General features: G+C 35.1%; 1 protein-coding gene across 1 annotated transcript in view; it reads left to right on the forward strand.

Annotated features, from left to right (window-relative positions):
• Positions 1-13122, forward strand: part of FMN2 (formin 2) — a 165684-nt gene that overhangs the window by 43417 nt on the left and 109145 nt on the right. The window contains exon 5 of the mRNA XM_080389778.1: positions 11637-11669. Within this exon, the coding sequence (XP_080245904.1) occupies positions 11637-11669 (33 nt within the window). The remainder of the gene's footprint in view (positions 1-11636; positions 11670-13122) is intronic.

Consider the following 13122-nt stretch of genomic DNA (forward strand, 5'->3'; position numbering starts at 1 on the left):
TTTCATTAGCCATGCTTTGCAGTATTTCTTGTGAAAAAGAACTTTTTCCTATACTTCCAGAAAGATATTGCATGTAAGAAGCATATTTAATTTGTTTAGGATTTTAATTCATTACAAGAAACAACTTATATAAAAGACCTGTTTTATTGGAACTATTAATTAATGGGAATAGGTTCATGAATGCTTAGGTACTTTACCTAAAAAAAAACCCAAACCTGATTATTTTGCTAAGAGAATGAAGTTTAACCAACAGCACTAGAACACTGTTTGATGGCTGGAACAAATAACTTTTACTTCAAGTTGGTGTTTTTTATTATTTTTAAAAGTATCCTTTTATGTGGTCCAGTTACTGAACTGCATTTGTTGGTGGTGTTAAAGATCTCCATAAAAGATCAGCATTGAGCAAGAGGGATGAAGTCATGTGAATTTCCTTATTTCTGTACTATTATTGATCAATGAAGAGCAGAAATAACTGTTTTGAATGCACGCTGTATTAGGTCATCATACTTCTGGTTTCTTTTGAAAATGAGAGTGGAAGTTATTTAATTTGAGGAACTCTATGTGGATAAAATGTTTTAATGTGTTCAAAATGTTTCTGTACAGTCCCAAACAGTTGAGTATATTATATCTGTATCAATCTGTTAAAACATCTCAAAAGTACAATGGGCACACTAACTTTTTTCATAATTTTGTAGATAAATCCTCCGTTGCACTCGGATCATTCTTGGTGTAATTTGAACTTGTTTAAAGTGCTGAAATACTATGAAAAGTTTCTAGTAGAGATCTAGTCTCCTTTGTTCTTTGTCTAGCTTGTCCATAGTTTTTCTTTCTGAGAAAAGCAAGCACTGCCTGGAGTTAGCCAAGTAGGTGATTTTTCTCTTTTCTGTTGATACATGACAAAGGAAGAGAGCCCTAGTGTAAAATTTGAAACTGATCAACTAAGTCTACTTACAGGCTTCTTCCCTCTCCTTTCCCTGGGAAAAGATATTTTCCACATGTTATTAAAATAATTGGAGATAGTCAATATTGACATAAAAAAAAGGCTGATGCAACATGATGCTGATAATTTATCACTTTATCCTAAGTGTTAACTAAAAGTTTCAGAATAATTCTAAATTAAAAACATCAGTAACACAGACAGAGCCTGGATTCTATACTTTCTTGCCGCTGGAAGGGTTTTTTTTATATAAAATCCCTTTTATATAAAAGTACCTTTACAATGTTAGACATTTACCTGCATATTTTGCAGCATAATTTCCTAAAGTTTCTAAGACTGTTCTTTTGAGTCCAAAATAACTAATTATTAAAAATTACAATCAAAATAACAAGGGCATTGGGGTGTGCCTGTTTTTAGTGGAGGAATTGGTAAGCAGAGAAAAAATAAGAAAAATTGGCAGTCGTTGAAAGTCCCCATTTTGAATTGCCAGAGGAGCAACAATGTCTGCATAGTCTTCCCAGTGCAAACAGACACAGCTTTGTTAGGCCTAACTCATTTAGTGAAGGAAGAAAAGAAAAATTGAATGTCCCAATTTAGAAACTCCAGCTTCAAACCTGATGTTTAGATATTTCTGTGCAAAAGCCAATTTCCTTACAGTTTCACACCCCCAATCTTTTGTGTTACCCTTGCAAATTTTGCTGTTTTAACTTTGTTTTCAGGTTTGCTTGATTTTGCTATATGGCAGGTAAAAACAGAGTCTCACCAGAAAGCAAAAAGGAAAACAAAAAGCATCTTAGAATTGTAAAATGATTTAAAGAAAAAATAGGCTTGGGTTAGTAGCGGGACATCACAGAACAGAAATGTAACATTGTTTCAAAGTCACGTAAATTTATTGTTCTCTTATGCTTTATTATAAAAATATTTCAAATTTCTTAAATTTCTTCTTTTTTTTGATCATTTGTGATAAGTGTCTATTCTGAGTATCATAGAAGTTTAAAAAGAAAGCGCTCATTACGTTTATTTGAAAGTCAGAGTCCGGATGTAATGTATTCTTCATGCCACAGGTAATGGCTGGTCTCCCTCATACTGTCTCAGGAGATGAGGTTTTGCCAGACTATTCCAATTTCCAGCAGTTTGGTTATGAGATAGTTTACACTGAATATTTAAACTATATTTACAGTGGAACAGCTTGACATCAAAAAATTCTTATACCTGTAATGTTTCTGGCTCATTTGTTCACTTTGGTTTGGTTCACCCCATTTAAACTAACAAATAAACCCTCAACCAAAATTATACAACTTCTTGGAACACCATGTACTTCAACTGGTAGCAACAACCAGATAAAATTTTGGCAGTTCTCAGGCACTGAAGACAGATTTCTACTGCTTGATCTATTGGTGCACTTTCCAACAGTATTATAGGGAAACAATGCCAGCCTTAAAATCTTAAATCACAGGACACATTTTCCCACGTTGAATATACTTTCCTTTGAAAAATACTGTAAGCATATAAAAACATCGGTGTGTCTCTTTAGAGTATTGCTAACTAGCAGGGACCTTTTTCCTTATTCTAGTCTTTAACTACAAATTGTTATAACTCCCTAGGGTAATAACTTAGTGATACTTGAAATGTTCCAATTTTGACACTTAGTAATACAAGAAAAAAGGTTGTGAAATCTTTTGATCAGTCTATTTAGAAAATATAAAATATTGGGGGGGGTTGGGATTTACTTTTCATTATTATAAAATGTCACAGCTAGATTTTGTCTCAGAAATATGCATGCTGCTCAAAACTCTCTCTTAAATGAAATGTCATAAAGAAGATTCTTTACAGGTGAAGGTAAGATAAGGAAGGTAAATGTAAGATTTGTCTGAAATGATGACATTATTCTACTACACATACAAAAAGAAAAAATACAAATGGAAAGTTTCTAAAAGCCGCTTTATTTTGGTATTACATAGCTTTCATAAGGGTAGAGACAAACTGTAGGTGAGACTGTTTAACAGTTGTATTCAGCAGAAATTGGAGAAAACCTGGGAACTTACTTTATGAGCTCCCCAACCATTCTGTGGCTGTGACTCTTTCTACACTGATTCATTTTATGTTTTCTTTCTTGAGATATTAATTTAGAAGGATCCAGTGGCCTGGGAATGTGTGTCACTCCTGTCCATTCGCTACTTGCCAGATTACTTTTTGTAAGGGGGAGGAGAAGGCTTCAGAAGGCAATGAACAGATCTTCTAAAACAGTTCTTTTCCTACAAAAGTATCATAGCTAAAGTCTTAGGTTTCAGCAGGGGCTGGGGAGGAAGGTACACATTTGGGTTAAAAAAAACCAACAAAAATGTTTGACGTATTCACAAGGATCTAGTATACTCAGTTGTCTCACTGAGGAAAGAAAGGAGCGTGATAGAAGCAAACTTTTTTGGAATTTTTTGCTATGAATCAAATGATAGTGAAGGCTGTACCAGTTGTATTTCTCAAAGTAAATGCTATAGCTAACTGGTGGTCTCTGTCCTGACAAATAGAATTGGATATTTTGTTTTAAGGAGAACTGTATCAATGTAAACTTCCTGCAACATCATGCCAGCATAGTCCATTCTCAGAAAACAAAAAGCTAAAAAAAATCAGAGCTGTAAAACAGTTTTGTTCTTATCTTGCAAAAAATAGTCAGGCTTGCAATATGTCATGGTCAGGGACTTAGGTTCTAACTGTATGTCCAACATGTAATGTTAGAATTGGGATATGGTAGCTTAAAGTGGGTGAATATCAGGAAGCATATGTAGGCAGGTATTTTTTTCTTGTTAGCCTTGAGAACAAATTATGCTTTATCAAAAATGCACAGAAAGGAAACAAAGTCTGTGTGAAGCAAAAGATGATAGAACCCTGGCAGGAGGCTTTACTGCTGGGGTCAGAGGCACTGCTGAAGTGCCAAACACTTTGTTCAGGCAGTAAAGGGGAATCTAACCTTTGTTTGAACTTCACACCAGGACATAACGATTGCAGATCGGGTGTACTCTGTCTTTTATGCTCATGTTCATGAGATACAGTTTTTATGCAGAATTTTCAAATTGTAGTAATGGAGATCTGGTTTTGAGTCTTAATATTAGAACTTACTTTTCAGTTTAAATGTGCTGCATTTTTCAGATTTCTTTTTGGTTTCTTTTTAGAAAGCCTAATAAGAACTAATAGATTTTTCATGTTCTAAAACTAGCTGATCAATGAATTACTTTAAAAAAAAAAAAAAAAATGAAGTGAGGCGCTCTGAGTTGCCTCAATACAGTTTAAAGAGAGATTAGTTCTTTTCCCTATATGACTACTAGCTGAACTTTGTGATTCAAACGCTGTCCTCGGATACTCTTGCTGAAACTCCTTCTAAGAAAGCATTTCTTAGGCCCTGAACGAAGGATGAGAACACAAGCTGAAAAATTAGAAATGAAGGAAGAAGTGGCTAATTAGAGCCTGGAAGACACCATAAAGAAGTCGGCCTACTCAGCCACTAGATGGCAGCTAAGTATTTTTGAATGGGCTGTGCCAGGCACTCATAAGCCATTTTCAGGCGGTCCTGCAGATACCCTACAGTGAGTGAGAATATTATTTTTTTGTCTTTTATTTTATTTATTTTTAGTCAGAAAATGGTAGCTTTCTGGTGGTTAATAAGTTAGCCTGTAAAAAAGTATGCACACTTAACTGTGTTTAATCTCACCAAGGTATAGTAATCACAGCGTCTCTTGGTCTCTCAAAGGTAATAAAGCCATGTCCTAAAAATACTAACAGTCATCTTGAAAGATCAAATGTTTCGAAAGTTCTGTTCCATCACTGTTAAGTTTAGGTTTTTTTGGTTTGGTTTTTTGTTTGTTTGTTTGTTTTTGTTTTGTTTTTTTTTTTTTTTTTTTAAACCAGTGAAGGAAACACGTTTTATCTGGTCTACAAGACTTCTGGATGAATGTCTTTGTAGTGATAATTTAAGTGGTTTACTCCTGAATTACCATCGTTTAAATGAAGAGGTCAGTTTTCTGTTGGATATGAAACTCATTTCTTCAGCCATAATCCTGAATCTTTTCCGTTTAGTTCTGATGAGGGAAAATTTTTTAGAAAGGGAGGATAAAAGTGCATTGAACACCATTTTAAGTAAGTAATTGACATACATAGAATATAAATCCCAGGCTCCGTATTTAAATAAAAATAAATAAAGGAGTATAGTATGTCAAGCCTGTGGGGCAGAAAAATAAAAGCAGTTAATTCTCAGAACAAATGTTAGTATTCTGTATTATATCCAGACTTCACAATACTTGGATTGACTTCCATTGTTTTGCTTGAAGGCAGTGCTTGCTTCTTTAAAAGGAACAATACATTGGTATAATTTTCAGTGGACTGGCAATAGCACATTTTTTCACTCTTCCTCCCTGGCCATGGTGAGGCTAAAATTTGCTTTGTTCTGATTTGTATTCTTGTTCTTAATGTTAAGATGAAGTTTTACTTATATGTTCATTTCAATTTGAAAGGCTCTTTATTCTGTTTTTTCGGTTTGGTAAGTGACATGCTACCTCAATTATAGCTCTGAAATAATATAAAAATCATAGAATAATTCATGGATGAATACACATTAGGAAGTTATGCTGTTTAATCCTTTCCCTACCACCATCCTCCTCCAAGCAAGGCTAGCTTAGATGTTTAGTTGATTTTCTCGGGACTCTTTGCTCATCTCTGAGGAGGGGTATGTGGCAGTGCTGATATGTGCTTCCTGCTTTGTCTAGTCAGTGGTAAAGTGCTAAGTCTCACAACATTTATGATGTGTTGTTTTGATAACAGCTTAAGGAGATGAAAATGTGTGCTCTAAAAGCACATATATTTCCTGTGTGTTCAAATACTGTGTACTTTTAGGCATTGATTACAATTCTTCAGAAACTGCTGGTCAAGTTCAAGTGATTCATCTAGTTTCACTTCTATACCACAGACTCCTATGAGAATATGACAGGGCATAATGTAAATTTTGTGTCTTGTAATCAGAATGGGCATTCCACATTTTCCATTTTGACTACTCTTTATACTTAGACAAACCAGACAGACTTTTTTGTCATTTTAAATACAACTTCTTTGAAAACTAGCACCACCCTTAGGGTTCAGGCAACAATAATGTCTAAACAGTGTGCCTGCATATTCTAGTCAATGGAAGGTAAAGAGGTTTTATAAACACCCTTTTCTTCTGTCATTGAGGGGAAAACAAGAAGAAAAGAGAGTAAAACTGGCAAACTCACTTATTTTAACCAAAATTACTTGGTGGTACTTAAAATCCTTGGATATAATGTGAGACATTTTCTCCTTCTTTCTCAAGAGATGAGAGTTCCCATTGTATGGGATAGGGTTTGGAGACAAAGAATTACCTCTTTTCTGTCTGCGTGAGTGTGATTCTGAGTACTATTATGTTTCTTCTCTTGCCTTTTAGAACAAACTTCTCGTAAAATTCTAGAAAAGCACTGTTACTTCTCTGTGGGAGCAGTGAATAGAAATGTGTGATAGGTATACACTTGTTCAAAATACAGTTTTAAGTTGTTTTCTATTTTTCTCCTTTACTCTTCGCTCTTTTTACTCATGAAAATAGGTACATTTAGGTAGTGTTCACTCTTATGCATTCCTGGTCAGAGTAAAATGTTTAGTAGAGCTGTACATATTAATTGTTAAAATACAATTTATTTTCTTTAATTAATTTTAAAAAATGAAAATCCTATTTCAGATGAAAATCCTGAAAGTCCTCTTCTCACAAATTTTGGTTTTAATTGAAAGTTGAAAGTTTGGTTAGTTATGTATGAAATTCCTCTTACCTTTTGGAGAGAAGTGAAAAGAAAGAGTTTTTTTTATATTCAGTGGTACGATACTGGTTTTGGATTACACAGAATATTTTAGGTACTGTAGTATTTACCAACCTTCCAAAGTTTTCTTAAAAGAACTCCACAGAAATTGAAGAGAACAGATGAAGAAATCTTATTAAGTACAAGAAAGCACCAAGACAGTGTGTGTGTATAAGTTCGCATGCATGTGTGTGTGTATGTGTACATACACACACAGATGCATGTTCCATAAAATGTGTCTCCAAAAAATATCTGGTCATTGAAAGAAAATTATTTCTTGTAACGTTCCTAGCAGGACAGACTGATCTCATTTGCCAAGTTGGCTTAACTATCTGAGACACGTCATCCACTCAAAAGTGAGCCATGTTCTCAGCATTAGGATAACCTGTTTCTCTCAGCATTAAAGATCAAGTGTTACCTTACAGTGGTGTCGATCCTGAGAATATCCACAGGACCCTATGCACAGAATAGAGATATGAAATGCTTTTCTTAGTAAAAATGAATATTTCTAGAATTTAGAAATATTTAAAATTATTTAAAAAAAAAAAAAAATGAAAGAAAAACCGACTGTAACTATGGTATATTGCTATATCTAAATGACAGCTTTACTTTTAAGTTGAGAAGAATTTCTACTCTTTGGATACAAAACAGACTAACTGGTATAACTTCTACTTATAGTCAGATCAAAAGATAGTTATCGTTAGGCTGTGCATTTTAGGTTGGTATAAGTTAAAACAGTAAGATCAATTTTTTCTTTTCTGTACTTTTAATACATATTTTTCTTTTTATTTGTTCTTTAAAGAATAAGTCCAAAACTATTGATGAAAATTGGCTTTATATTCTTGAACGTTTAATTACTTTGTTTTCAATATTCTACTTTTCCTGAAGAGAAAAAATATGTTTTTCTAATGTCCTTGATACTAAAATGTTTTTACTTAGCTTCTTAAAATATAAAGCTCGTACTTGATGATTTGTTTGTGATTGATTTTATTTAATGCTTTTTCACCCAAAATGGCACAGCTTTGCTTTTTAATATAGCCTTCACACTTTCAAAGAGTTAGGGAAGCTGACTGACCTCCAGCCTCCTGCCTTCAGCATGTTTGTGGATACAGTTGTGAAGGGTCTGATTCCTTTCCCCAAACTTTTTCTGTCATGAGGAGCGGGCTCGTATTTCAGGGTAGTGAAGACTATTCATCCCTTTCTACAAAGATTTATTCTTACTGCGGATATTTTTTGCTGCTTATTCCCTGCTGGAAGCCTGAAACAAAAGCAACATGTGAACCTCCCATTTTGCGGTCTGGCTGAACTCTTGGATAAAAAGGGCAAATGTGTAGAAGTATCATACTCGGGACAATTGCTTATCAGAATGTGGCAAAGTTCACCTGGAAAATCATAGCTTTCTTGATTCCTTGTACTGGACGTTAAAGGCGTTCTTAATCATTCAAATTTAGATTATTAATGTTCACATTTTGGGCAATAGTTGTGCAACTGTTATTTCTAGCATGAAAACTAGTACAGTTTCTGCCTGTAAGGAACACACAACTAATGATAGATGAGGTAGTTTACACAGTGACTACTTCCCAGGCTGCCAGTCAATCTCCAGTTGAACTGAAAATCACAAAAATGTCTGGTGTGAAACAGTTCAACTCCTTTCTCTAGTATGGCGGTGTACTAATGTTCAACGTATGCCAGGTTGTATTTTGTGTTTTAACAGACTGACATGGATGGTTGCCTTGGCCTGGGTTCACAGGAAAATCACCCAGACCTTTTAGAGTCATAATACTTTAGGACAAACACAAGCAATAGAAGAAAGGAAGTGATTCATCACGTGACAGTCATTTCAATAAAGCCTAAATATTGAGCAGAAAATAAATCCAAAACAGTTTCTATCCCAACTTTTAAGGAAATCTGTGACTCTTAAGGTACCTATTGGATTACTGGTGTAGGGGCCTAGGTTTTAGTTATCTCTTCATCTGCTGAAAGACCCAAGTGGAGCTAATTCTACTCCAGCAGTCTCTTTGTGATCGACAGTAGAACACCTAAAAAGACAGCAGAAATAGGCAAAAGGTTATATGAAAATTAACAAAGTTCAAGGTTGTGGGGTTTTTTTTTTGTTTTGTTTGTGGGTTTGTTTTTTTTTATTTCCCAGTTTTTTTATGCCCAGACTCATTTACATACTTGTTTTACACTGGCTGAGTGACAGAACAGTTAAACCCGTTTCTGGGCTAAATGAAGCTATGTGGAGGGGTAAGCCTTATCTGAAATATTTCTTGTTTACTGCTGTATAGTTTCATGCTTTTCTAATAATGATATTTCATGTATGCTAGGAAAGAAACCCTCAAGATTTGAGGCCAGGGGTGTTGGATTTTAGTTGATTTGTTTGGTATTTTAAAAATAAAGCAGGCCTAAAACTTTCTGGGCAATCAGACTGAAAAAGGCTATTTGTGCAGGCTAAAAGTAATATTATGTAAGACTACGGTAATTATACTTGACTGCTGCGTAGCTCCTAGGGTGGTCAGTGGTTCTGTGAGATTTTATTTTATCTTGTCTAGTCTGTAGTCTACAAAAATTATTTTGGAATTCCTATTGTAGCAGAACTTGGGGGTAACCTAAGGTTATATTTCAGCTTAGTTACGACTCTTACAACTTACAGTGAGAATACTCTTTCTGTCTTTGATGTATCTCCAGTTGGGTTTTGATTCTTCCGTTTTTTACTATTTACTAAAATGAGAACTGTAAAAACTGGGATCTTATCCTTTGAAATGCACTTGGCCCAGGGATAAGGAATTCAAACTCTTCATAAAGAGAAGCTTCAAGAAACAGAATCTGAAAAACTGTTTTATTGTGATTTCCAGCTTGTACAAGTTGGTATTGATAATGCATGCATCTTTCTTCAAAGGTCTGTGCTCCCTGCTGATCCTATCTTTGCTCATTTGAACTACAACAATTGCCGATTTCTGCATGTAATGCTTTGTGGGTTTGTTTGTTTGTTTTTTGTTTTTGGTTGTTTTTTTTTTTTTGTTACCCATGATAGGTTATGAGAAAACCTCTTTGTTGATTAGGCATGTCCTAGCCCTTTAGTTTAGGAATAGTCCCAATGCCAGCACAGTGCTGGTGTAATCCATGTGTTGCAATGCATCACCGAGTGGGAGGTTAGCTCACGTTCACTAGACAGTTTATCACTTTTGACAGCGCAGTGCACTACACCATTTCTATCTCAGGGCCTGTTTGTTCAATGCTATCTTGGGGAGCTGTGCATCGTGTTTCCTTGTGGTTGTAGGAAGAAACGTGGACTATTGTGAACATGTATATCCTTTGTCCCCATGTGTGCAGCTTAGTATAATAAGAGGTTCACAAAAAAATTTAATCTCCTACTTTGAGGAAGAAATTAGTATCTAATACTAATTATTCTTCTTCAGCAGCTGTCCCTGATGCTATGGGCAAGTTTGCCAGCTTTTGACTCAACTTCTACTGGTGTCAAACTAAGATGCTGCAATGGGCTTTGAGGATTAAGTGAAATGTGAAAATTCATTAGACAGATGCTATTTTGTTTGAATGTAAATCAAGTGTCCATTGGTACTTCTCATTTGACAATCGCTGTAGCACTAAAAATGCCTGTTATGATGTTCTGTCTACTTTTCTTAACATTGCCCTGCAGTTGCAAGAAGTAGCTTTGAAAATGAGACAGCTTTAAGGAGAGAAACATGAATAGAGATCACATTTCTCTGACTGAACTAAATTCTTACTGTGGCGCTACTTTTTGCCATTCAGTGAGTGTGTGTGTGTTTAAATTTTTCACTTTGTTTAGGAAAGGGGTATTTATTAACAGAGCAGTTGGAAAGAGCATCCTTCTGAGTAACTGGTACCACCAAGTTTTGACTCGCTGGAAGACCTGAAGGGGTCTTATTTTACCATCTTAATCCTCTTCACCTGTATGTTTCTATTCCCTGTGCATGCTTGCTGTCGTGTAGCAGCATAGACTGATTCATGAATTTTGATGTAAACTAAAAGGTAAAAGTTTTGGAAAAAAAAAAACAACCAAGAAGTATAATCCTATCATCTAAATATTAATTCCATCCAAAGAGGAAATTTCATTACACTAAGTGACAAATTACTGAAAATTATCAAACTGCTGATGCAACTTGTGGTCTTGTAATAGTATAAGTTAGTAACTTCTAAAACTAAACAATATGTCATTATTTTTCAAATAGTCCAGAATTACTTTTAAGAGCTGCCATTCTACTTTCAGAAGAAAAAGACACATTTTGGCTGTTCATAAAGTGTATCAGTGAATGCAAGTTGAAATCATTGGACATAGAGAAATATATGATATAGACATAGAGACACACATAGAGATGAGGGCTAATTTTCACATGTGTGTGTTTTTTTTTCTGCCTGGAAATTTAGTTATAGAAGGACCTGTATGTTTCATTCACTCATCTGAGAAGCTAGGATGTCAGACTCAGTAGTGAAGGCAGCTGCAATCTGAGCTTTTACATGCTTAAAGATCCTGGGCATGTTCTATCTATACAGATCAGCTTTGTACTGGACATCTGATGTGCACATGTGGAAAACATGACAAGATTGGAATGAACTGGATGTAATGTACAGGCTTTTGGTACACGTGCAGGTCCAAGTGCACAACCTATACCCAGTAAAGCCAGTATTCCCTGATCAGGTGGATACTGTACACACACAAGCCTATCGGTGCAACACAAGCACAGTCAGGCCAGCAGTCCCAGGCTGAGCATCCAACTAATTGCGCACGGAACATGTACAACCTGTTTGAGAAACACTCAAGTCACCTGGATAAAGCAAGGCTGAAGCTTCCACCTTTCTTTCTTTCTTTACAGAAAGAAGACTGTTCCACAGTACCTGGGTCCTGGGTAAGAACTCTAGGCAAGACAGAGTTCCCTCATATCTCTTTTAAACCCTGTAGGTTTCTGCTGTGGAATTGTCCTCTGGATTAGAAATGAAACTTTTTTCATTATATGTGGGTTTTTTACCTGGGTCTTCTGGTTCTTGTCAACAGCTTTAGAGCATCTTTTACGTGTATGAAAAAATAAGTCTTCCTTTGCTTATTCTTCTGAGAAAACTGCCTAATTTTCATTTCTGATTGGTCTTATATATATTTTAGATTTCCTTCCTTGTTGAGGATAGTAGAAACATACTGTGGCTTACGTTTGGTTGATGCAGTCCTTTCTGATCTAGAGGAAAACTTTAAATTTCTTGTTAGGGGAAAGGCAGAAATCTAATTAAACTAGCTTGAGGGCATCATAAAAGTCAAAACTAAAAATACCTCTATTTATCGAAAATAATTACTCAAACATGTAAATATTTGAGGGCTTTGTTTTGGCATGTTGATTGTTTTGGGTTTTTTTAACCAAGTAAATTTAAAGTATGTAATTTCCACTGGATAAATACCTCTTCATTCACACCAAGTCTTGTTTGTTCGTAATATGCTGTTTCTGTGAAAACCTGGATATGTTGTTGATTGATTGTCAAGGACAGCAAAAAAAAAAAAAAATGTTTCTTAGGGCATGGGGTAAAAATTCCCTTTAATTCATCAATACGTTTTTGTTTCTTTTCTGAATTGCTCAATCATCTCACTTGATTGCCCATTTTTTTAAAACTCTAAAAAATACTTCTTTTGAAAGAAATGTTATGGTCTGCAGAGTAAATGCTCTTGTAAAACAGTGAATTCTATTTTTTTTTTTTTTTTCCCTGTGTGTGTACTTCAGGTAGAATTTCAGGATCCGAGGATTGCATCTTTTTCGTGGGAAAAGTTTAATCCAATCTCCTGAGTAAATGAGTTTTTTAAAACAATGAACTGTTCTGAGATCAGCCATCATTAAGGCAAATCTCTTCAGAACCATTTAATATTGTGTCTAATCCTTTTGACTTCAGTTTGTCAATGAATTTTCCAAATCAGATAGAATGGGGAATCTGTATCTGTCATAAAACCCTTAGTGGAGTGTTCTTACAGTGTAAAATGGGAGCTTAGGAGAGTTACAGTCTGGGGAAACTGGATTTGTTCTCAAATAACTGGAAACTGGTGTGTGGCCTTATTAATCCTCAGAACACATTTCCTTTGATAATGTTGCCTTATGAAGAATTGACAGGCCTTATTGTATTTGCAGGTGACTGGTAGGGGGATAAGGGCAGAGGAAACAAAGAATTGTCTCCTTCTCCTTTATAATGAAGTTCTTCAGCAAAACTGTTGCTAGTACAAAGTATTGGGTTATTAAAGGAAATACTATATTGAAGCACCATGAGTAGTTTAATGGAAATGTCCTTTTCTGCCTTTTTTCCTTGTTATAACACTGTTAATATGTCTGC

The sequence above is a fragment of the Falco punctatus genome (genome assembly GCF_963210335.1).
Source record: "Falco punctatus genome assembly, chromosome: 5".
Taxonomy (NCBI): domain Eukaryota; kingdom Metazoa; phylum Chordata; class Aves; order Falconiformes; family Falconidae; genus Falco; species Falco punctatus.